At 49.2% G+C, this 23,792-nt stretch overlaps 1 protein-coding gene across 1 annotated transcript in view; it reads right to left on the minus strand.

The window, feature by feature from the left end:
- LOC147104328 (coiled-coil domain-containing protein 63-like) overlaps positions 1-23,792 on the minus strand; it is a 116,462-nt gene that overhangs the window by 42,962 nt on the left and 49,708 nt on the right. Inside the window, exon 8 of the mRNA XM_085961571.1 lies at positions 21,899-21,973. Within this exon, the coding sequence (XP_085817697.1) occupies positions 21,899-21,973 (75 nt within the window). The remainder of the gene's footprint in view (positions 1-21,898; positions 21,974-23,792) is intronic.

The raw sequence follows: 23,792 nt of genomic DNA on the forward strand, positions 1-23,792 counted from the left end.
GTAGAGGAGACCGCATCGTGAGCAACGAATACAGTATACTAAATTGCAAGGAGTACAAGTAAATCGCTGATATAAAAACAGAAAATGCTGGAGATACTCAGCAGCTCAGGCAGCATCTGTGAAGAGAGAAACAGAGTTAATGTTTCAGGCCGATGACATTCTAGTTCTGACGAAAGGTCATCGACCTGAAACGTTAACTCTGTTTCTCTCTTCACAGATGCTGCCTGACTTGCTGAGTATCTCCAGCATTTTCTATTTTTATTTCAGATTTCCAGCATCTGCAGTATTTTCTTTTTGTACAAGTAAATCGCTGTTTCACCTCTTTTTTTCGGTACATCGATGACTGTATCGGTGCTGTTTCCTGCTCTCGCCCTGAACTAGATAAGTTCATTCACTTTACTTCCAATTTCCACCCTTCCCTCACCTTCATATGGTCCATCTGCGACACTCCTCTTCCCTTCCTTGACTTCTCTGTCTCCATTTCTGGCGATCGGTTATTGACAAACATCCACTACAAGCCCATCTAAGAAGAAGGGTGACTGCTTTGTGGAACACCTCCGTTCAGTCCGTAAGGGTGACCCTGAGCTTCCGGTCGCCTGTCACTTTAATTCTCCGCTTCACTCCCACTCTGATCTCTCTGTCCTCGGCCTCTTACAATTGTTCCAATGAAGCTCAACGTAAGCTCGGGGAACAGCACCTCATCTTTCAATGAGGCACTTTACAGCCGTCTGGACTCAACATTGAGTTTAACAATTTCAAACTATAACCCCTGCCCCCATTTTTCATGCTGTATGATTTTGCCATTCCCATTTGCAACATTTTATCTTTCCTGCCTCTTAACATTAACTCTGTTTCTCTCTCCACGGATGCTGCCTGGCCTGCTGAGTGATTCCAGCGTTTTCTGTTGTTATTTCAGATTTCCAGCATCCGCAGTATTTTGCTATTGCTTTTATTCTGTGCCAGTCTGCTGTTCCCTCAGTCTTTGAGCCACCAAGACAAATCAGAGAGTGGCTACTGGGTGTCACGGGCTATCCCTTGAACACCTGGCTCATGACTCCGCTCCACAACCCAATCACACGTGGCCAGCATTCATACAACGAGAGCCACACTGCCACACAAAACATCATAGAGCAGACCATTGGGGTGCTAAAGCAATGGTTCCGCTGCCTGAACCACTCTGGAGGAGCCCTACAGTGCTCAACAGAGCATGTGTCCTGATTTGTGGTGGTCTGCTGTATCCTCCACAACCTGGCCATCATGAGGGCACAGCCCTTGCCACCAGGGATCTGGTCACCAGCTCAGGAGCAGGAGCAGGACCAGGAGGAGGAGGAAGAGGACAAAGTGGAAGAGGAAGAAGTGGAAGAGGAGGATGAGGAAGCAGAAGGAAGATTGAAACCCAGACAGCCTCTTTCTGGCCAGGATATCCAGGATTGAATTATCTGCCTGTGGTACTAGTGAACACAACATTAGTCCCACACCATACCTTCCCTCTGTTACTGACCATCACAGCGTCCTCTTGGCCACAATGCCGAAATAAAAGCCACCACAAAGCAAACATTCCAGTCCAACTTTATACATCTATCCAATATTACAGGTGCAACAAAAATCAACTAATCACCCTTGTGCATTCCCTTAGTGACTGTCTTGCATGTGCCTTTGCTTATCCTAGGGCTCCTACGCAGTGCTACCCCAGTGGTTGCAGCATGGCTGGTGGAAAGCTGCTGACTTTCCATGGGTGACACTGCAGATGGCCTTGCAGGGTGACCTCGAGGAGCTCTGGGCCTAGTAGAAACATAGAAACATAGAAGATAGGAGCAGGAGTAGGCCATTCGGCCCTTCGAGTCTGCTCCGCCATTCAATGAGATCATGGCTGATCATCCAAATTCAGTACCCTGTCCCTGCCTTCTCCCCATATCCCTTGATCCCTTTAGCCTCAAGAAATATATCCAACTCTTTCTTGAATATATTTAATGAACTGGCCTCCACCACCCTCTGTGGCAGAGAATTCCACAGGTTCACCACTCTCTGGGTGAAGAAGTTCCTCCTCATTTCAGTCCTAAATGGCTTACCCCTTATCCTTAGACTATGACCCCTGGTTCTGGACTCCCCGGCCATCTGAAACATCCTTCCCGCATCTAGTCTGTCCAGACCGGACAGAATTTTATAGGTTTCGATGAGATCCCCTCTCAATCTTCTAAACTCCATTGAGTATAAGCCCAATCGACACAATCTCTCCTCATACGTCATTCCTGCCATCCCAGGTATCAGCCTGGTGAATCTTCGCTGCACTCCCTCCATGGCAAGAACGTCCTTCCTCAGGTAAGGTGACCAAAACTGCACACAATACTCAAGGTGCGGTCTCACCAAGGCCCTGTACAACTGTAGCAAGACATCCTTGTTCCTGTACTCGAACCCTCTTGCTGTGAAGGCCAACATACCATTTGCCTTCTTAACCGCCTGCTGCACCTGCATGCTTACCTTCAGCAGCTGGTGCACAATAACACCCAAGTCTCTTTGCACTTCCCCTTCTCCCAATCTATTGCCATTCAAGTAATAATCTGCCTTCCTGTTTTTGCCACCAAAGTGGATAACCTCACATTTATCCACATTATATTGCATTTGCCATGTTTCTGCCCAATCACCCAACCTGTCCAAATCGTACTGGAGTTTCACGACATCCTCCTCACAGCTTACCCTCCCACCCAGCTTTGTGTCGTCTGCAAATTTGGAGATATTACATCCAATTCCCTTGTCCAGATCATTAATATATATTGTGAACAGCTGGGGTCCTAGGACCGATCCTTGCGGTACCCCACTAGTCACTACCTGCCACTCGGAAAACGACCCGTTTATTCCAACTCTTTGCTTTCTGTCCGCCAACCAGTTCTCTATCCAAGTCAATACCTTGCCCCCAATCCCATGTGCCTTAATTTTGCATGCTAATCTCTTATGTGGGACCTTATCGAAAGCCTTCTGAAAGTCCAAATACACCACATCCACTAGTTCTCCCTTATCTATTTTACCAGTTACATCCTCAAAAAATTCCAGTAGATTAGTCAAGCAGGATTTACCTTTTGTAAATCCATGTTGACTTTGTCTGATCCTGTCACTGCTTTCCAAGTGCTCTGCTAATACATCTTTTATAATAGACTCCAGCATTTTCACCACTACCGATGTCAGGCTTATAATTCCCCGCTTTTTCTCTACCACCTTTTTTGAATAGTGGGGTAACATTAGCTACCCTCCAATCAATGGGTACCGTTCCAGAGTCTATCGAGTTCTGGAAGATGACCAGCAATGCATCTACTATCTCTAGGGCCACTTCCTTAAGTACCCTGGGATGTAGACCATCAGGCCCTGGGGATTTATCGGCCTTCAGTCCCATCAATTTTCCTAACACCATTTCCCTACAAATACTGATTTTTTTCAGTTCCTCCCTTTCATCAGACCCTATGTTCCCCGACATCTCTGGGAGGTTATTTGTGTCCTCCTTTGTGAAGACAGAACCAAAGTATGTATTTAGTTGGTCTGCCATTTCCTTGTTTCCCATTATAAATTCCCCTGATTCTGACTGTAAGGGACCTACGCTTGACTTCACCAATCTTTTTCTCTTCACATATCTATAAAAGCTTTTACAGTCAGTTTTTATGTTCCCTGCTAGCTTACTCTCATATTCTATTTTCCCTTTCTTAATTAATCCCTTTGTCCTCCTTTGTTGACTCCTAAACTGCTCCCAATCCTCAGGATTATTGCTTTTTCTGGCCAATTTATATGTCCTCTCCTTGGATCTTATGCTATCCCTAATTTCCCTTGTTAGCCACGGTTGAGTCACCTTTTTTGTTTTATTTTTATGCCAAACTGGGATGAACAAATTCTGTAGCTCATCCATTCGGTCTTTGAATGTTTGCCATTGCCTATCCACTGTCAACCCTTTGAGTGCCATTCCCCAATCAATCCTACCCAACTCGCTCCTCAGACCATCATAGTTTCCTTTATTTAAATTGAGGACACTTGTCTCTGAGCCAACTACTTCATTCTCCATCCTAATGAAGAATTCGATCATATTATGATCGCTCCGACCCAAGGGGCCTCGTACAACAAGATTGCTAATTAATCCTTTCTCGTTACATAATACCCAGTCTAAGATGGCCTGATCTCTGGTTGGTTCCTCGACATATTGGTCCAGGAAACCATCCCGTAAACACTCCAGGAATTCCTCCTCCACAGTATTGTTACTAATTTGGTTGGCCCAATCTATATGTAGATTAAAGTCACCCATGATGACTGCTGTGCCCTTATTGCACGCTTCTTTAATTTCCCTTTTAATGCCATCCCCAACCTCCGCCTTACTGTTTGGAGGTCTGTATACCACTCCCACTAATGTTTTTTTCCCCTTAGTATTTCTCAATTCTACCCATACAGATTCCACGTCATCAGAGCTAATATCCTTCATCACAATTGTATTAATCCCTTCTTTAACCAGTAATGCTACCCCACCTCCCTTTCCTTTTTGCCTATCTTTCCTGAATATCGAATACCCCTGGATGTTGAGTTCCCAGTCTTGGCCATCCTTGAGCCACGTTTCCGTAATCCCAACCAAATCATATCCGTTTACCTCTATTTGCGCAGCCAATTCATCCACCTTATTACAAATGCTCCTCGCATTAAGACAGAAAGCCTTCAGGCTTGTTTTTTTAACGCTCTTAGACCTATTAGAATTATTATTTACTGTGGCCACGTTTGATTTAAACCGTTGATTTCTCTGACTGCCACTTTTGTTTTTCTCCTTCCTATCTTTTGCTTTTATCCCTGTTTTCCTTTCCTCTGCCTCCATGCTCAGGTTCCCAACCCCCTGCCATTTTAGTTTAAACCCCCCCGAACAGCACTAGCAAACACTCCCCCTAGGACATCGGTCCCGGCCCTGCCCAGGTACAAACCGTCCCGTTTGTACTGGTCCCACCTCTCCCAGAACCGGTTCCAATGTCCAAGGAATTTGAATCCCTCCTCCTTGCACCATTCCTCTAGCCATGTATTCATTTGAAATATCCTCCTATTTCTACTCTGACTAGCACGTGGCACTGGTACCAATCCTGAGATTACTACCTTTGAGGTCCTATTTTTAAATTTACCTCCTAACTCCCTATATTCTGCTTTTAGGACCTCATCCCGTTTTTTACCTATATCGTTGGTGCCTATGTGCACCACGACAACTGGCTGTTCACCCTCCCCCTCCAAAATGTTCTGCAGCCGCTCCGAGACGTCCTTGACCCTTGCACCAGGGAGGCAACACACCATCCTGGAGTCTCGATTGCGGCTGCAAAAACACCTATCTATTCTCCTTACAATTGAGTCCCCTATCACTATAGCTCTTCCACTCTTTTTCCTCCCAGCCTGTGCAGCAGAGCCACCCATGGTGCCAGGAAGTTGGCTGCTGCTGCCTTCCCCTGATGAGTCATCCCCCCCAACAGTATTCAAAGTGGTATATCTGTTGGAGAGGGGGATGGCCGCAGGGGATTGCTGCCCTACCTGCCTGTGCCTCTTACTCTGCCTGCTGGTCACGCATTCCCTTCCTGCCTGTACACCCTTTACCTGCGGTGTGACCAACTCGCTATATGTGATATTCACGACGTCCTCAGCATCGCAAATGCTCCAAAATGAATCCATCCGCAGCTCCAGTGCCGCAATGCGGTCTGTCAGTAGCTGCAGCTGGACACACTTCGTACTGTACTGCCTCAGCGTGGGCGGCAGCAGTCTGGGCTGGCTGACTGACAGGCAACAGCAAAGGCACTGGCGGAGTGGCAGTGGTGGGTGTACAAATGCTGTCATTCTGAGAGAAAGCAGCAGGGTCGACCTCCACGGATCCATTTCCACTCCCCCGGGACAGTGCCTCAGCAATCCTAGTAATCTGCTGGAGTACAGACTGCTGGAATGCTGTGATACCATGCAATCCCCTTTCAACACTGGTAAACCCATCCATGATGGCAGTAGCCTGTGCTTGCGTGGCAGCAAGCTGAGCTTGCATGACTTCAGTCTGAGCTTCCATTGCAGCACCCAGACGTTGGGCGGCTTCTGCTTGTGCTGCAATGGAAGCTGAGACTTCGACCATCAGATGTGGCATGATGGTTGGGTCCACAAGTGCGTTAATGGATCTGCCCATATCTTCCATGCTGGAAAGGATGGGCTGCAAGCTCTGCCCAAAGCCCTGTGCAAGGCTGAAGCTGGACTCCTCCATGCTCCTTGACATTGCATTCAGGCTTTCTGGTGGGCCTGTCAATGCACCAAGCATTTCATTGTGCCTACCTATCAGCGTTGTTCTGTAGGCCGCCCTTTCAAAGTCTTCATTTAAGTCCTATGCAGCAGAACTCGTGTGTGACCTCGCCCTCTGGGAAGCTGGCACCTACGCTACCCTTTCCACCTGCCCTTGCTGCAACCCACTCATGGCCAGTGTCTCACCATGTGCAGATCCTGCATCTAACCTATCCTCTAAAATACGCAGCATGTCAGTATCTGAGCTGATGGCTGGGAATGTGAAATCAAGTGATGGTATTTCTTCTGCTTCTTCACTCTCCTCTCCCTCTTCTTGCTGAACAATTGGCTGGATTTCTTGGGTGTCTGAAATGAGAAAGGAACAAGGGTAGGGTTGTGGTGAGGGAATGGTGGGGGGGGTGGAAGCAAGTGATGCATGCTTACACCATTTGCAGATTGTAAATCAGAAGAGATTGTGGGATGAAGGGGATGGGGGATGTGAGAAGGAGGATAATGTATGAGGATACCGGCATCTTGTATACTTTAAGCCCCGCCACTGACCATGAGCTCAGCCATGCCCCAGCCAAGAATGGCCAGCACCATCTTCTCTATGGGGGTGAGGTCATGCAGGCGAGCCTGTCCCCCTCTGGTTAAGTTCTGCTGGCGCCGGTTATGCGCCACCTTTTCCTGCAAGGAAAGGGAAATGTGGTGTAATGTTTTTGGGTGATGTGCCTGTCATGGTTGAATAGCTGACAGTGTGTTCAACCTGTGAGATGTGGGTGTGAGGCTTGCTGCAGTGGTAAGTGTGTGTGAGTGAGTGAGGTGAAGCTATGAATGTGAAGTGTGAGTTGTGTTTGGTAGAGATTGTTGGTAGGTGAGTGATGGAGGTCTGGTGCATTGAGCATCGTGTGGGGCTAGTGGTGCACATGGTGGAATATGGCATTTGAAGATTAATTCACTCGTGTGAGGTCATTAAACTTCTTTGTGCACTGAGTCCAGGTCCTCAGGGCTACACTGCTGGCATTTATCACAATTACTATCTGCACTCTGGTCTGTTACCTGGAGGGCCCCCTGGAAAGAGGACCTCTCTCCTGGCATTGACCTCCTGGACCAAGGCCTCCAGTGCTGCATCAGAGAACCCAGGTGCATGCTCTCTCCCCTGTTGTGCCATCATTAGAATTTACTTTTCCACTGCCTTCCCAGCCACTTCAATCACTTGTTGTCGGCAGAAGGCATCTCCCCTTTAAGAGGAGCAGACTGCCTTTAAGCAGTGCAGGCTAGCTTTAATTGGAGCTAGCCTCACATGAATTTGGGCCCTTGCTGAGCGTTCAGCCACTCAGCATCATGTTCAGCGCTGGACTGAATGCTACAATCATGCTAATCAGCAGGCAGCACGAAGTTTGCATGCCGCTTGCAATCCCCCAAACGGGCCCGGGTTGATTGCGCATTGCGATCCCTGCGCCTGTTTTCGGGCCTTATCCAATTTCTAGACCTATGTGTCTTGCAATTATAATAACCAAGGTGAGACAAGTTAAATTTTGGGGCTGTACCCAATGAAGTAATTACAGATACAGTCCCCATTATAGCAGGCACGTTTGTGTGAATGCTATTTATCCACTACTAGCTGGAGTGCCCGGCGGTGCCGAGGCTTTTTTGAGGGCATGTTGTTGTTGGAAGAGAGAGAGAAAGCGACTGGGGGGAAGAGAGAGAGCGACTGGGGGGGAGAGAGAGAGCGACTGGGGGGGAGAGAGAGAGCGACTGGGGGGAAGAGAGAGAGCGACTGGGGGGAAGAGAGAGAGCGGCTGGGGGGAAGAGAGAGAGCGGCTGGGGGGAAGAGAGAGAGCGGCTGGGGGGAAGAGAGAGCGGCTGGGGGGAAGAGAGAGAGCGGCTGGGGGGAGGAGAGAGAGCGACTGGGGGAAGAGAGAAAGCGACTGGGGGGAAGAGAGAGAGCGACTGGGGGGAAGAGAGAGAGCGACTGGGGGGAAGAGAGAGAGCGACTGGGGGGAAGAGAGAGAGCGACTGGGGGAAAGAGAGAGAGAGAGAGACGGGGGGGGAGAGAGAGAGCAACTGGGGGGAAGAGAGAGAGCGACCGGGAGGAAGAGAGAGAGCGACCGGGGGGAAGAGAGAGAGAGACACGGGGGGAAGAGAGAGAGCGACTGGGGGGAAGAGAGAGAGCGACTGGGGGGAAGAGAGAGAGCGACTGGGGGGAAGAGAGAGAGCGACTGGGGGGAAGAGAGAGCGGCTGGGGGGAAGAGAGAGAGCGACTGGGGGGAAAGAGAGAGCGACTGGGGGGAAGAGAGAGAGCGACTGGGGGGAAGAGAGAGAGCGACTGGGGGGAAGAGAGAGAGCGACTGGGGGGAAGAGAGAGAGCGACTGGGGGGAAGAGAGAGCGACTGGGGCGAAGAGAGAGAGCGACTGGGGGGAGGAGAGAGAGAGAGACTGGGGGGAGAAGAGAGAGAGAGAGAGACTGGGGGGAGAGAGAGAGAGAGAGAGAGGCTGGGGGGAGAGAGAGAGAGACTGGGGGAGAGAGAGAGAGAGAGACACTGGGAGGAAAAGAGAGAGAGAGAGACTGGGGGAGAGAGAGAGAGACTGGGGAGAGAGAGAGAGAGAGACTGGGGAGAGAGAGAGAGAGACTGGGGGGAGAGAGAGAGAGACTGGGGGAGAGAGAGAGAGAGAGACTGGGGGAGAGAGAGAGAGAGACTGGGGAGAGAGAGAGAGAGGCTGGGGGGGAGAGAGAGAGACTGGGGGGAGAGAGAGAGGGGGGAGAGAGAGAGAGGGGGGAGAGAGAGAGAGAGAGGGGGGAGAGAGAGAGGGGGGGAGAGAGAGAGGGGGAGGGAGGGGGCAGAGAGAGAGGGGGAGGGAGGTGGCAGAGAGAGAGGTGGAGCGAGGGGAGGGGGAAGGGGGGGAGGGAGGGGAGAGGGGAAGGGGGGGAGGGAGGGAGGGGGCAGAGAGAGGGGGAGAGAGAGAGGGGGAGAGAGAGAGGGGGAGAGAGGGTGAGGGAGGGGGCGGGGAGAGAGGGGGAGGGAGGGGGCAGGGAGAGAGAGGGAGGGAGGGGGCAGAGAGAGAGGGGGCAGGGAGAGAGGGGGGAGAGAGGGGGAGGGAGGGGGATAAAGAGAGGGGGAGGGAGGGGGGAGAGAGAGAGGGGGAGGGAGGGGGGAGAGAGAGAGGGGGAGGGAGGGGGGAGAGAGAGAGGGGGAGAGAGAGAGGGGGGAGAGAGAGAGGGTGAGGCAGGGGGAGAGAGAGGGGGAGAGGGGAGGGGGGAGAGGGGGTGGGGGGAGAGGGGAGAGGGGGGAGGGGGGAGAGGGAGGGGGGAGAGGGGACGGGGAGAGGGGAGGGGGGAGGAGAGAGAGACAGAGGGAAGGAGAGAGAGAGGGTGAGTGGCCCGCGGCCGCAAATGGAGCCAAGCCCCGGGAACGGGCGTGAGCCGGCTTGAGGCTGTGAGAGAGGGCTGGGCCCGGTTGCCGGGGTAACCCTTCCCCCCCTCCCGAGCCCCACCCCCCGCCCGAGCCGGCTTCAAGACCGCCGAGTCGCTCGCGCTCCGGGCCGACGTTGGCGCGCGCGCTGACTCCTGCCCTGCCCGCCTTTACTAAGATGGCGGCGATGGCTACGCTCGCCTCAGTCCCGAGCCGCCAGCCTTTAGAAAGATGGCGGCGATCGCGGGCCGCTTGTTGAGCGGGACGGGAGGTGCGTAGCTCGGGCGTGGCTGGGCAACAGAGGCCCAGGCTTCGAGGCCTGCCTGCAAAAACGGTGAAAGGTAGGAAAATTATAGAGGTTAGAGAAAAGATTTACAAATTAATTAACTTTTTTTAAAAACAATTTGTGTTTTAAAAGCAACTTTTTTTTTGCTGGAAATCTAGATTTGAAAAGAAACACGCAGAAATTGGGAAAAAGAAATGAAGAGTTTGGAATCAAGATGGCGGCCACTCACCTCAACTCAGAAGCAGTAGGCCCGCCCACACACGCACCGATTGGTCAACCGTCAGGTCACTGAACTGTAGGATTGGTCAATCGTCACGTCACTCGACTCTAGGATGGCCCGCCCGCTCACGCAATAAACCCGCCCCCGTGACGCAGCAATTGGTCGGCCGTCGGGTCGCTCGACTGTACGATTGGTCAACCTTCACGTCACTCGATGCTAATGAGCGGATAATGAGCGGAATTTTGAACGTTTTGTGGATACCGTCGGCACAATTTTTGCCCGACCAAAAAGTAAATACACCTATGAGAGTCCCCTAATGATAAGCTTTCTTTTGATATAACATATGTGTAGGTACGCTCTATAACTTTTGATTGTATAGCCGGACAGACAGAGAGACAGACAGAGAGACAGACAGAGAGACAGAGAGACAGACAGAGAGACATACTTATTTATATATATAGATACTAGCTGGAGTGCCCGGCGGTGCCGAGGCTTTTTCGAGGGCATGTTGTTGTTGGAAGAGAGAGAGCGACTGGGGGGGAAGAGAGAGAGCGACTGGGGGAGAAGAGAGAGAGCGACTGGGGGGAAGAGAGAGAGCGACTCGGGGGGAAGAGAGAGAGCGAATGGGGGGGGAAGAGAGAGAGCGACTGGGGGGGAAGAGAGAGAGCGACTGGGGGGGAAGAGAGAGAGCGACTGGGGGGGAAGAGAGAGAGCGACTGGGGGGGAAGAGAGAGCGCGACTGGGGGAAGAGAGAGGGGGAAAGGGGGGAAGGGGGGAAGGGGGAGGGGGGGAAGGGGAAGGGGGAAGGGGAGGGGAAGGGGGGAAGGGGAGGGGGGAAGGGGAAGGGGGGAAGGGGAACGGGGGGAGAGAGAGCGCGACTGGGGGGAGGGAGGGGAGGGGGAGGGGGAGGGGCAGGGGAGGGGAGGGGGAGGAGAGGGGGAAGGGGGGGAGGGGGAGGGGGGAGGGAGAGAGGAGGGGAGGGGGAGAGGGGAGGGGTGGGAGAGGGGGGGAGGGGGGAGAGGGTGGGGGGCTCTCCCCTCTGCCGGCGATGGCGCCGCTGAGCTCCGTGCCGCCCCACGCACTGACATGCCGAGCACAGCGCCCCGATCAGCCTGAGCCCCGCCCTCCCGAGGCCGGGCCAGGCGGCTTGAGACGGCCGATTGCGGCTGGCCGGGCCCAGTTGCCTTGGTAACCCTCCTCCCCTCTCCGCCTCCCGATCTCCGGGACCGGGCCTGAGCGGCTTGAGACGGCCGATTGCGGCTGGCGAGCCCGGTTGCGGGAGTAACCCTCTCCGCTCCCCCTCCCCTCCCGAGCCCCGCCCCCCCATACCTGTTCGCTTCCCTCTGGCCGCGCTCTGTGTGGAGGTGCGCGTGCGCCGTGCAGCGCGAGCGAGGAGCTTGCAGTGAGCCCAGCCAGCCTTTACCAAGATGGCTGGCCGCTGGTTCAGAATTGGGCCCAGCGGGATGGCCGGTGCGTAGCTCGGGCGTGGCTGGGCAACAGACGCCCAGGCTTCGAGGCCTGCCTGGAAAAACGGTGAAAGGTAGGAAAATTATAGAGGTTAGAAGAAAGATTTACAAGTGAATTAACTTTTTAAAAAACAATTTGGCCTAGAAATTCAGTGGCCTGCGCCACCAGTTTGCGCCCAAAGAGGGCTTTTGCGCCTCTGGCCACAACCACCGCGATATTTAGCGGGGGTGCTAATGGCGGCGTTAGCCTGTAGCGCTGCGCCGCCACCGATGATGTCATCGGTGTGCGCAGCGCCCCGCTATCGCCCCGCTGGCCATATTTGGTCGCGCCCGCCTCCTCCGCGCCGGCCGCAAACAGCGACCGGTACACAGGGGCCTACCTGTGGCGGTAGTGGGGCGAGTTAAGGTGGAGGTGCGGCCGGCCGCTTTTTCGGCGGCCGCCTGCCCGCACCTCCGTCCCCGGCCTCCTAACTGTGGTGTATGTAACCTGTTCCACCGTAAGAGAACTTAAGCCTGTTCCACCTTAAGAGATGTACTACTTTCTCTGGCTGCTGTATACGTAATACCGGTGGTGACCACCGGTATATAAGCACTGTGTAGTAATATTGTATTTTAGTATAGTCCTGACCTCCAACCAGTAAAGACCTGTTGAACTTTAATCTTGTAGTCTGTGTTAGTAATTACAACTAGAACACACAGACTTAACAGTGGCGACGAGTCCGATTCTTACCCTACGGCAGTTTATATCCACGGCGGCTTCGTCCACAGAACGGACGTCGAAGAGAGGCTTCCACCCTCATCACCCTGCTGGAAGACACGGCGCGCGGCAGACATCGAGAAACCAGAGTGCAGAAGACATCCTGAACTCGAAGCCTCCATCAGCGGCTGTCAGCTATCTTCTTTCTTCCTCGGTGGTGGGTAAGCCGGGCAGCGACGCGACCAGAAAGTCGGCCGCGTTGGCTGTACAGACGGGGAGGGAAGACGGAGGAATAAGGGCGGTGAGATCGATCGCAACCGGAGATAAGGGCCGGGCCGCATTCGGACCGAAAGGCGCAGCGCGGGGACATCGATCGCGGCTGGTGATAAGGGCCGGGCCGCATTCAGGCTAAAAAGGCGCAGCGTCTGGGGCAACTGAAGGCGCGAGAGCCGCGGTGAAGCGGAGACAGCGTCGGGGGACGGGTAAAGACCGCCAAGCGTGGGAAAACCACCATTTTGTAGGCGGAGGACGAAGACAAGAGCGGGAAGCCGCCATCTTGGATAAAAATAAAAATAAATTAAATTGCAACGATGCCTAAACATGGGAACATTAATACCTTTGATAGCGACATCGAAGATTGGGCCATGTATGTAGAACGCATACAAAATTATTGTAAAGCAAATAAAATTCCAGATGAAGAGAAAGCACTAACATTATTAAACTTAATGGGTGCGAAGACATACGGGCAATTGAAACACCTTTTATCACCAGATGAACCGGCGGATAAGACGTTCGAGGAGATTGTTACTGTCCTGAAAAATCATCTAAACCCCACGCCGCTGATGCTAGCGGAACGATTTAAATTTTACAGCAGAAGGCAGCTGAAGGATGAAAGCAATGCTGAATATTTAATGGAATTGCGTAAGCTAGCAAAGTACTGTCAGTTTGGAACGAGACTGACAGAGGCGCTACAAGATAAATTTGTGTGTGGTTTATTAAAAGAAGATACACAAAAGTGACTGCTCGAGGAGAATGAGCTGACGCTTGAGAAAGCGGTCACTATGGCAGCAGCACACGAAGCCGCAGCGAGAGGCACAGCAGTAATGCAGCTACGGTCACCGGAACTCAGTACAAATAAATTGGGTTTGAGTACTGTAAAATGTTATCGTTGTGGAAAGACAACGCACGATCAGAACCAGTGTTGGTTTAAAAACCAAGAATGCAGAACGTGTGGCAGGCTTGGCCACATAGCTAAAGTATGCCGGTCAGGAAAGAAGACCAGCAACAAAAAGTCACCGCAAGGAAAATACATAAAGGTACACAAGGTGACAAAGAACAGTTCGACCGAACAGAAGTCAGATTCAGACGCTAGCAGTAATGAACTGGGTAGCTTAAGAGTACACAACGTTGGTAAGGATGCAGATCTCCAGACAATTTGGGTCACCCTTCAGATAGCAGGAGTCCAAGTAAAGATGGAATTGAACACTGGATCGGCATTGACGGTCATGAATAAGAAAGATTACAAAAGGTTATTCCAACATATTCCCTTACGGGATACGGAGATTATATTGAAAACATACACGGGGCAAAGAGTGTACCCCATCGGAAAGATAGAGGTAAAAGTGGTCCACAAGGGCGAAGAAAGCCAAGTAATGGACTTATATGTGCTACCTGAAGGAGGTCCACCACTACTGGGACGGGAGTGGATTAGGAAAATGAATATGGACTGGCACTCCTTGAAGGCACTAACGGTAGATTCCGGGGAAATAGATGTCAAACCTAAACGATTGTCCAAAATATTGGATGATGCTAAAGAGGTGTTCCAGCAGGGACTGGGAACACTGAGAGGAATTACGGCAAACATCAAGATTGATGAACATGCACACCCAAAATTTTTTAAAGCCAGACCGGTACCCTATGCAATACGACCTACTGTAGAAGCGGAACTGGAAGCGCTAGAATGTTCAGGTGTACTGTCTAAGGTAGATTGGAGTGAGTGGGCTACGCCCATTGTTCCCGTTATGAAACGTCCTTCGAGCAACAAGCCAGGAGAACCAGGGAAGGTTCGCATCTGTGGAGATTTCAAAATCACTGTTAATCCGGTGCTTCACACGGTGCAGTATCCGCTTCCGCGGATTGAGGATATTTTTGCTTCGTTGTCTGGCGGGAAACACTTCACCAAGATAGACCTGGCGCAGGCGTACTTGCAGATGGAGGTTGAAGAAGAGTCACGCCAATACCTCACGATCAACACGCATCGAGGTTTGTACCGGTACAATAGGCTGGTTTTTGGAGTGGCATCGGCTCCAGCAATTTGGCAGAGGGCCATGGAGCAGGTATTACAGGGAATTCCAGGCACACAATGTTACCTGGACGATATTCTGATTACAGGTGATGGTGATGAAGAACACCTCGCAAACTTAGAACTGGTGCTCAACAGACTGAAAGAGTATGGACTTAGAGTTAATCGGCAGAAATGTGAGTTCTTCCAGAAGCGGATCTCGTACTGTGGTCATGTCATTGACCGGGAGGGGCTTCATAAGTCTCCTGACAAGATAGAGGCAGTTGTAAAGGCTCCCGCTCCGGATAATGTCTCTCAGTTGAGGTCGTTTCTAGGATTGATTAACTATTACCATAAATTTCTACCAAATCTATCCACGGTACTGCACCCGCTAAACGCTCTTTTACAGAAGGGGGTACCATGGGAATGGAGCGAAAACTGTAAGAAGGCATTTCGCAAAAGCAAAGAATTGATCACCTCAGAGGAAGTGTTGGCTCACTTCAACCCGACACTGCCTATTCGGTTGGCTTGTGATGCTTCTCCATATGGTATTGGGGCAGTACTCTCACACAAGTTGCCAAATGGCACGGAAAGGCCAGTCGCGTTTGCATCCAGATCATTGACCTCCGCTGAGCGCAACTATGCGCAGATCGATAGGGAGGCTCTCAGCCTTGTATGGGGAGTGAAGAAGTTTAATCATTACCTGCAGGGCCAAAAATTCACACTTCTGACAGACCATCAGCCATTGGTATCCATTTTTAACCCTAAGAAGGGTGTTTCAGTGATGACAGCACAGCGTCTCCAGAGATGGTCCCTTTTCCTAGGGGCACATCAATATCAAATAGAATTCAAAGGTACGAAGCAGCATGGCAATGCTGATGGGCTGTCGCGCCTGCCACTACCTGAAGAAGAAGAAACGACGAAAGTTGAACCTGTAGAGTTATTTCATTCAACCATCATCGAGTGTTTACCAGTCACCAATGCAAGTATTGAAAGAGAAACCAGGAACGACCCGACACTGTCCAGAGTCTACGAGGTGACAGTGAAAGGATGGCCAACACGTGGTGATCCTCTGTTACCGGCATTCTCGGCAAGGCGAGACCAGCTGTCCGTCTGCCATGGTACTTTGATGTACGGGACAAGAGTGATTATTCCTCCCAAGTTAAGGGAAAGAGTTCTAAAAGAACTGCATGAAGGTCATCTGGGGGGAGTTAAGATGAAAAGTCTTGCTAGGGCTTATGTATGGTGGCCGGGTATTGACCAACAGATAGAGGAGTTGACGAAAAGCTGCGCTGGGTGCCAAAAAGTGCAAAATGCACCTCCGATCGCAACGCTACACCCATGGGAATGGCCTTCAGCCCCATGGCAACGCGTACATATTGACTTTGCTGGTCCATTCATGGACTCCATGTTCCTAATTGCGGTGGACGCACATTCCAAATGGCCAGAAGTGATCAAGATGAATACCACTACTTCAGAAAAGACAATTGCGGTGTTAAGAACAATATTCGCAAGGAACGGATTGCCAGAACAGATCTGTTCGGACAACGGACCACAGTTCGTGTCGGAAGAATTCCAAAAATTCTTAAAGAAGAATGGGGTGAAACATTATACCTCTACCCCATATCATCCGGCGACAAACGGGTTGGCCGAGAGATTTGTCCAAACATTCAAAAAGGCAATAAAGGCCATGAACGATGATCAGATTCCGCTACAGCACAAGGTGGACAATTTCCTAATGGCATATCGAAACGCCGCTCATGCAGTGACTAACCAAAGTCCTGCCATGATGTTTTATAACAGGAGGTTGCGGTCCAGGTTGGACTTGTTAAAACCAAATGTGCGGAGGGAAGTGGAAAACAAACAGTTCCGGCATATTAATAACAAGACCACTCAAAGTTTCGACGTAGGACAACCAGTGTTGGCAAGGGGCTATGGAAACGAAAAATGGCAGTCCGGAACAATTCGGGCCAGACAAGGACCTTTAATGTACACAGTAGATATTGGTAACAATGTGATAAGGCGTCATGCGGATCAACTGGTAGAATCGAGAGCAAGGGTCGAACCCATGGTTGCGACAGAGACAACTGTGGAAGACGTTAATGAACCTGAAGCATCTACCGCGGCAGGGAATGTACCTGAGGATGATAACACCCAATGCATGGGAGACCAACTAGAGGAGTCACCTCAGCAACAGGAATCAGAGACCACTGAAAGGCGTTATCCAAACCGAATCAGAAGGCCTCCTGAGAGACTGAACCTTTGAACTGTTTATACCTGAAGTTATATATGTTATTATGTTATGTTAAATGGGGATATGACTGTTAAGCTAAAAAGGGAGGATTGTGGTGTATGTAACCTGTTCCACCTTAAGAGAACTTAAGCCTGTTCCACCTTAAGAGATGTACTACTTTCTCTGGCTGCTGTATACGTAATACCGGTGGTGACCACCGGTATATAAGCACTGTGTAGTAATATTGTATTTTAGTATAGTCCTGACCTCCAACCAGTAAAGACCTGTTGAACTTTAATCTTGTAGTCTGTGTTAGTAATTACAACTAGAACACACAGACTTAACACTAACCCCCGCACCCCCCCCCCCCCGCGGCATTGCCGGCTGTTTCCCGAGAGCCCGGCACTTTTCCTTGGTGCCGGGCTCATTTGCCGGCACTCGCGAGCGGGGATCGCGCTGTTGCAGGCACCTCCCCCTTAACAGTGGGAGGAAGGCCTGCAGTACCGCAGCCTGCCGTGCCGCAGCGGGTGGCGCTGCGGCACTTTGCGCACCGATATTCAGTTTCAGCGCCCCAAGCGGGGCGCCGAAACCCTTGTTTAGCGGCCGGCTTCCACTTGGGGCGCTGAAACTGAATATCCCGATGGCGCAAGTGGCTCCGCGCGCAGTGGTAATTCCGGCGCCCAGGTGAGCTGGGCGCCCCAAACTGAATTTTTAGCCCTTTGTGTTTTAAAAGCAACTTTTTTTTTGGTGGAAATGTAGATTTGAAAAGAAACACGCAGAAAGCGGGAAAAAGAAATGAAAAGTTTGGAATCAAGATGGCGGCGACTCACCTCGGTTCAGAACGATAATGCCCGCCCACACACGCACCGATTGGTCGACCGTCAGGTCACCGAAGCGTAGGATTGGTCAATTGTCCCGTCACTCAACTTTAGGAGGGCCCGCCCGCACGCGCCAGGAACCTGCCCCCGCCACGCAGCGATTGGTCGACCGTCGGGTCGCTCGACCGTACGATTGGTCGACCTCGACGTCACTCAATGCTAATGAGCAGATAATGAGTGGAATTTTGAACGTTTTTTGGATACCGCGGGTGCAATTTTTGTCCAGCTGAAACGTAAATACGCTTATGACCGTTCTGGAATCGTAAGCTTTCTTTTGATGTAACGCACGTGTAGGTACGCTCTATAACTTTAGAGTGTATAGCCGGACAGACACACCGAAGGACAGACAGACAGATCGACAGACAGACAGACAGATCTATCCGTTTATAGATAGACTAGCTGGGGGGAGCCCGGCTTTGCCAGGGCTGTTTTGGGCTGGGTGGTTTAAATCGAGAGCAAGGCTTTGGGGCCTCTCTGTGTTCCTCTGTGAATCTGCTGCCGGGCAACATTTTAAATCGAGTCCCAGGCTTTTGGGCCCTGTGTGTGTCCCTCTCTCAATGTGCTGCTGGGCAACATTTCTACCTTTTAATACCTTGAAAGATGAAAGTGAAAGTGCTTATAAAACGTTTTTTGGTAAATCTTTTAAAAATAACATAAGAGATACTAACTTTTTCGAAGGTGGATGTGCAGAGTAGTTTGAGCTGGTAGTGAAACAATGGCTGCCTGATGCCTGAGATGAAAACGATTAGTCCCGCCCACACACACACACCGATTGGCCAACCATCAGGGGACCGTACTGTAGGATTGGTCAATCGTGACGGCACAGGATTGGTCGAACCTTGACGTCAGTCAATCAATGCTAAGTAGCAGATAATGAGTTTAATTGTTAAGGTTTTTTGCATAAGGCGCAAACAATTTTCGTCCGACCGAAAAGTAAATATGCTTACGAGCGTCCCGGAAGCGTAAGCTTTCTTCGGAGGTAACGCGCGCGTAGGTACGCCGTATAACTTTCGAGCGCATAGCCGGACAGACACACACCCGAGGACAGACAGATAGACAGACAGACAGATCGATCCGTTTATATATATAGATAGATGTGATAGTAATGTCATAGTTCTATTTCAGTAACCAACCAAAATGTTCTTTCTGTGTAGCACCAATCTGATCTGCAGCTTTATTTAAACTGCAGTCAGTTTACAAACTATAACCCAACACCACTTATTTTATTTTTTTCTCTCTCCCATGTCTTTCATTCTGCCAGGGCCATTTACACCATCTGGAGCCATCTTTTGTTTCTTAACTTGTCCCATTACCATCTCCTTTTGCCTTGCACCATCTCTTAATCTCTCTTAATCTCTCTTAATCTCTCCTGCCTTCCATCCTATCACAGACCTTCCCTTTTGTTCTTTCCTCCCCTCCCCGCTTTCCCTGCCCCAACACTTGCTTAAAATCTGTTATATCTCCAGCTTTTTCCAGTTCTGACAAAGGGTCATCGACCTGAAATGTTAACTCTGTTTCTCTCTCCACAGATGCTGCCTGACCTGCTGAGTATTTCCAGCATTTTCTGTTTTTATACCACTTAGAGAGGATTCGAAGTTCTTAAATACACAAAAGATAATTGAACATTAACGAGGTGTTATTTACTTGTTTACTTATTTACTTACTTATGTTTGTTCTTGCATCCGGTGCACTTTAACGAGGTGCGAACTAGTGAGTAAGCATAGCTGATTCTATCTCAAATAAACGGAGCACTTAAGACACTATTACCGGCGACTTTGATATTGACATTAGTGCAAATGGATAATGGTTATCGCTCTTTGGCTGACATAAGCAACTGCCCATTTTAAATATGGACGTTTTAAGTGGTGGGGACATTAATTGTAAAATGGCAAATAATACACACACATTTGCATATCATTTTTATCTACAGCCACATGAACATACTGCCCCTTTAAGCTGCTGCAGACCTTTAAGACCTGGAGCAGCACACAAATTCCCATCCTCTTAAGCCCAGGTGTTACGCTTGCAACTTGGGTGCACTATGGATATATATCATGCTGAACCTAGAAACATAGCGGGTTCAGCACATGTTGTCTCAGGTGAATGCAGTGGGATTCGTTGAGATTGATAGATTTTTGTTAGGTAAGAGTATTAAAGGATATGGAGCCAAGGCAACTAAATGGAGTTATGATACAGATCAGTCATGATCCAATTGAATGGCGGAACATGATCGAGGGGTTGAATGGTTAACTCGTGTTCCTATGCTCTCGGAATGTGGACAAATCTGGCAAGGCACACGCTTCTGCCATCTCTATTTGACCTGAGAAAGTGGTGGTGGGCCTTCTTCTTGAAATGCTGCAGACCTTGTGCCGATTGTGCTACCACGATGGTGCCAGGTAGGGTGTTCCAGTATATTGATCCAATGATAAAGGAATAGTGATATATGTCCATGGCAGGAGGGGTGTGACTTGGAGGGGAACTTGGGGGTGATGGTCTCCACATGGCACCTCTGCTCTTGTCCTTCTCGGTTGCAGGGTGGAAGGTGCTTTTGAAATAACCTTGGTGAGTTTCTGCATTGCATTCTGTAGCTCATACATACTGCAGCCATAGTGTGCCAGTGATGGAGGCGTGTCAGTGATGGAAGGGTGACTATTGAATCCAAAGGCGGGGCGCTGTCCTGTGTGGTGTTGAGCTTCTTGAGTATTGCTGCAGCTGCACAAATCCAGGCGAGTGGTGAATATTCTGTCACACTCCTGACTTGAACCTTGTAGACTGAGGAGCGACTTTGTGGGTCAGGAGGTGAGCCACTCATCACAGAGTACCCAACCTGGGCCCTTCTCTTGTAGCCACGGTATTGCTATGGCTGGTCCACTTTACATTCTGGTCAATAGTGACCCCCAAGTTGTTGATGGTGGAGGACTCAGTGATGGTGGTGCCATTGAAGATCACGGGGAGATGGCTTGGTTTGCACTTTTTCCAGATGGTCATTACCTGGCACCTATGTGGTACGAATGCTACCTGCCACTTGGCAGCTAAATCTGGATGCTGCCCAAGAGTTGCTCTAGGCTTGGAAAGGAAAAAGTGTAACCCCACCCCCCGTGAGAAGAAAATATAAGCATGGGGCACTTTACCACCATCCCTCTCCCCATTTATTGAGAACAAACAGACAGGAAAAGGGAAAGGCACCTAATCCAATACTCTAACTATGTCAGGTCTCTCACCCAGCTGAGAGTTTGCTGGCTTCCCCACTATTTCCCCCCTCTCCTGCACCTCTCCTTGTCTACCCCTTCCTTCTCCATGTCTACATCCCCCTTCCCTCTCCCGTCTCCTTCCTTCTATCCACCTATCCCATCCTCACCCTTCCCTCTCACCTCCTTCCTCCCTCCCTTGGATGTTAAACCGAGTTGTTTGCCTGTTCAAGTGAATGTAAAAGATCCCATGTCACTTTTCAAAGAATAGCTTCCTCAAACAAAACCAACAAAAAAAAATGATCTGGTCATTCATTTCATTGCTGCTTTTGGGATTATGTCATGCAAATTAACTGCTGCATTTGCATTAATAACAGTGACCGCAATACAAAAAGTAATTATCAAAGTGCTTTGAAATGTTTCTCAATAACATGATAAGATGCTAAATAAATGCAAGTCTTTGTTTCTTTCTCATCGAGATTATCACTATAATTTACCCCTTCAAAAATATTTTTAAAAAACAGAAAATGCTGGAAATACTCAGCAGGTCAGGTAGCATCTGTGGAGAGAGAAACAACTCGGTTGCCTGACCTGCTGAGTATTTCCAGCATTTTCTGTTTTTATTTCAGATTTCCAGCATCTGCAGTATTCTGCTTTTGTTTACAAAAAATATGTTCTTTGATAACAGTGCTGAAATTTTAATTCACTGTTCCTTATGCCCTGTCTATCTCTGTACCATTTCACAAATGTTATGCCTTCTTCATTCCTCATACTGCATACCTGCAATCTGTTCATCACAGAATACTCAACTGCTAGGCTGTGTGCTAGGTGTTCAGTTAGATGGAGAGAGAGAGAGAGAGAGAGGGACTGAGGCAATCAATGTGGCTAAAATGGAAAGAGTGTGACGAGAAAGACACAGATGAAGATATTGTAGTCTGAACCAATTAAAACCAACTGTTCTTTCTACATTATAAGATAGAACAATTATACCTCTGTTTCCTTTATACGACCATGCAAGTCTTCCTCACTTTGGCTGCGTTGGTTTTCGAATTGTATTATTTCATCCTGCACATTTAAAAAATGCAATATTTTAAGTTTATCAAAATTATTGAATATTAAAGTCCTAAATCCCATTGTTGGTAGCTTGTATGGCACAAAATATTCGAGGTGCAGAAATCAAGACAGGTACTATACACACAAAAGAAACCGTCTGTACTTTAGATTTCTCATACTAAACTTTGTTTCATTAAATTCAGGTGGATGATCAGAAAGATGGAGTTTGTCATTCAGATAATCAACGTTCGACTGTATTCAGCACAGACCGAGAATCAAACCTGAGGCCTACTGTACTCTGTATAGCCTTGTATCGAACCATCTGCTGTTTTTGCCTGCTAAGCCATTAGAGAGGTTAGCAAATTAATTTTAAAACAATGGTTAATAGAAGATGCTCAAGATTGGGGCATGGTGCAATGCTAGTGTTTACACCAGAGGTGCTGCTCCAGGAACAATGGTTATTTTCAGTGCAGGTAGCATATCTGACCATGAAAGAGAATTCAAAAGGCTAATTAGCCAACAAGCTTCACAATTAACACAGCTAAATAATACATGATTTTAATTCAGATTTCCTGCAAAAAATAAATTAGACTAACTACAGTGGAACTGAGCATGTAATGTAGGCTGGCACTTCAATGCAATACTGAGGGATTACTGCATTTTCAGAGGTGCTATCTTTTGGACAAGATGTTAAACTGAGGCCCTGTCCATCTGCTGAAGTAGACATAAAAGATCCCATGGAAACTTTGAGGATGAACCAGGAGTTCTCTTGGTATCATGGCCAACCTTCCTCCCTCAGCCTCCATTATCTGGTCATTCATTTGTTGTTTGTGGAACTATGTTATATGAAAATTTGCCTACATAACAGTGACTACAATGCAAATGTAATCCATTGTTTGTAACGTACTTCGGGACATCCTGAGGAAGTGATGAGGCATTACACAAATACAAGTTCTTCCTTTGTAACTTCAAAAACTACATTGGTTGGAAGCCTAAATTATACGGTTGTACTTCACCTAGCAGTTCTTTTTGTAAACTACCAAGTTCCGCCTGAAATGAAAAATAAACTGAAAGAAGATATTGGGGGTGAAATTGGTCTTTGCCAGTAGCACAAAACAGGCTCATACTGAATCATCTGCCCGTTTTACATGGCGCTTGACTTGTGCGTGGTAAAACAGGCTGCCGATTCACTGCGAACCTGTTCCATGCTACTGGTGAAGTCCAATTTCACTCCCACTAAGTTGCTTGTTTTTTTTTATCTCCATCCTCAATTTTAGGTTTCTCAGCTCCATTTCCTGGGTAAGTGGGCAAGGTACATACCCAGCTTCCAGGCCTCTACCATTGCAGCTCTAACTGGCCACTGAGACCGTGATAGCAGTGAAGTAAGATATTAAAAAATTGGGTATAACAGGGCAAGACAACCAGGATTCAATTGCAACACCAATGTATGAGGTGGAGGGAATGGGTTAATTCATACTCTGAGTTGAACAATAGAGGTCTGTATATTGCATTTACCCAGCTAAGTTTTAAACATGATTAAGTGACTTCAAATGCTGAGAGGTTAAAACTATAGAACAACTCATGGGAAGATTGAGGAGGATATGTGGTTGGTCAAGCGGGGCGACACATATGCACCTAAGAATTTGTTTATTGTAATTCACAACAGAGTTCCATTCTTCAAAATATAGTGGAGCTAATTAGAATGTGTTTGCTTTGCAGAGATGACCCGAAGCGAGACCGAAAGTCTGTGTTTTGCACGCCTTAACAAGAACTGGTATCTTAAGAAAACACTTAACAAGCTAAACCATCTGACTACGGGCAAATGGATGGT

The sequence above is a fragment of the Somniosus microcephalus genome, chromosome 19 (assembly GCF_052327205.1).
Source record: "Somniosus microcephalus isolate GS21.2 chromosome 19, FLI_Smic_1.0, whole genome shotgun sequence".
Classification (NCBI taxonomy): Eukaryota; Metazoa; Chordata; class Chondrichthyes; order Squaliformes; family Somniosidae; genus Somniosus; species Somniosus microcephalus.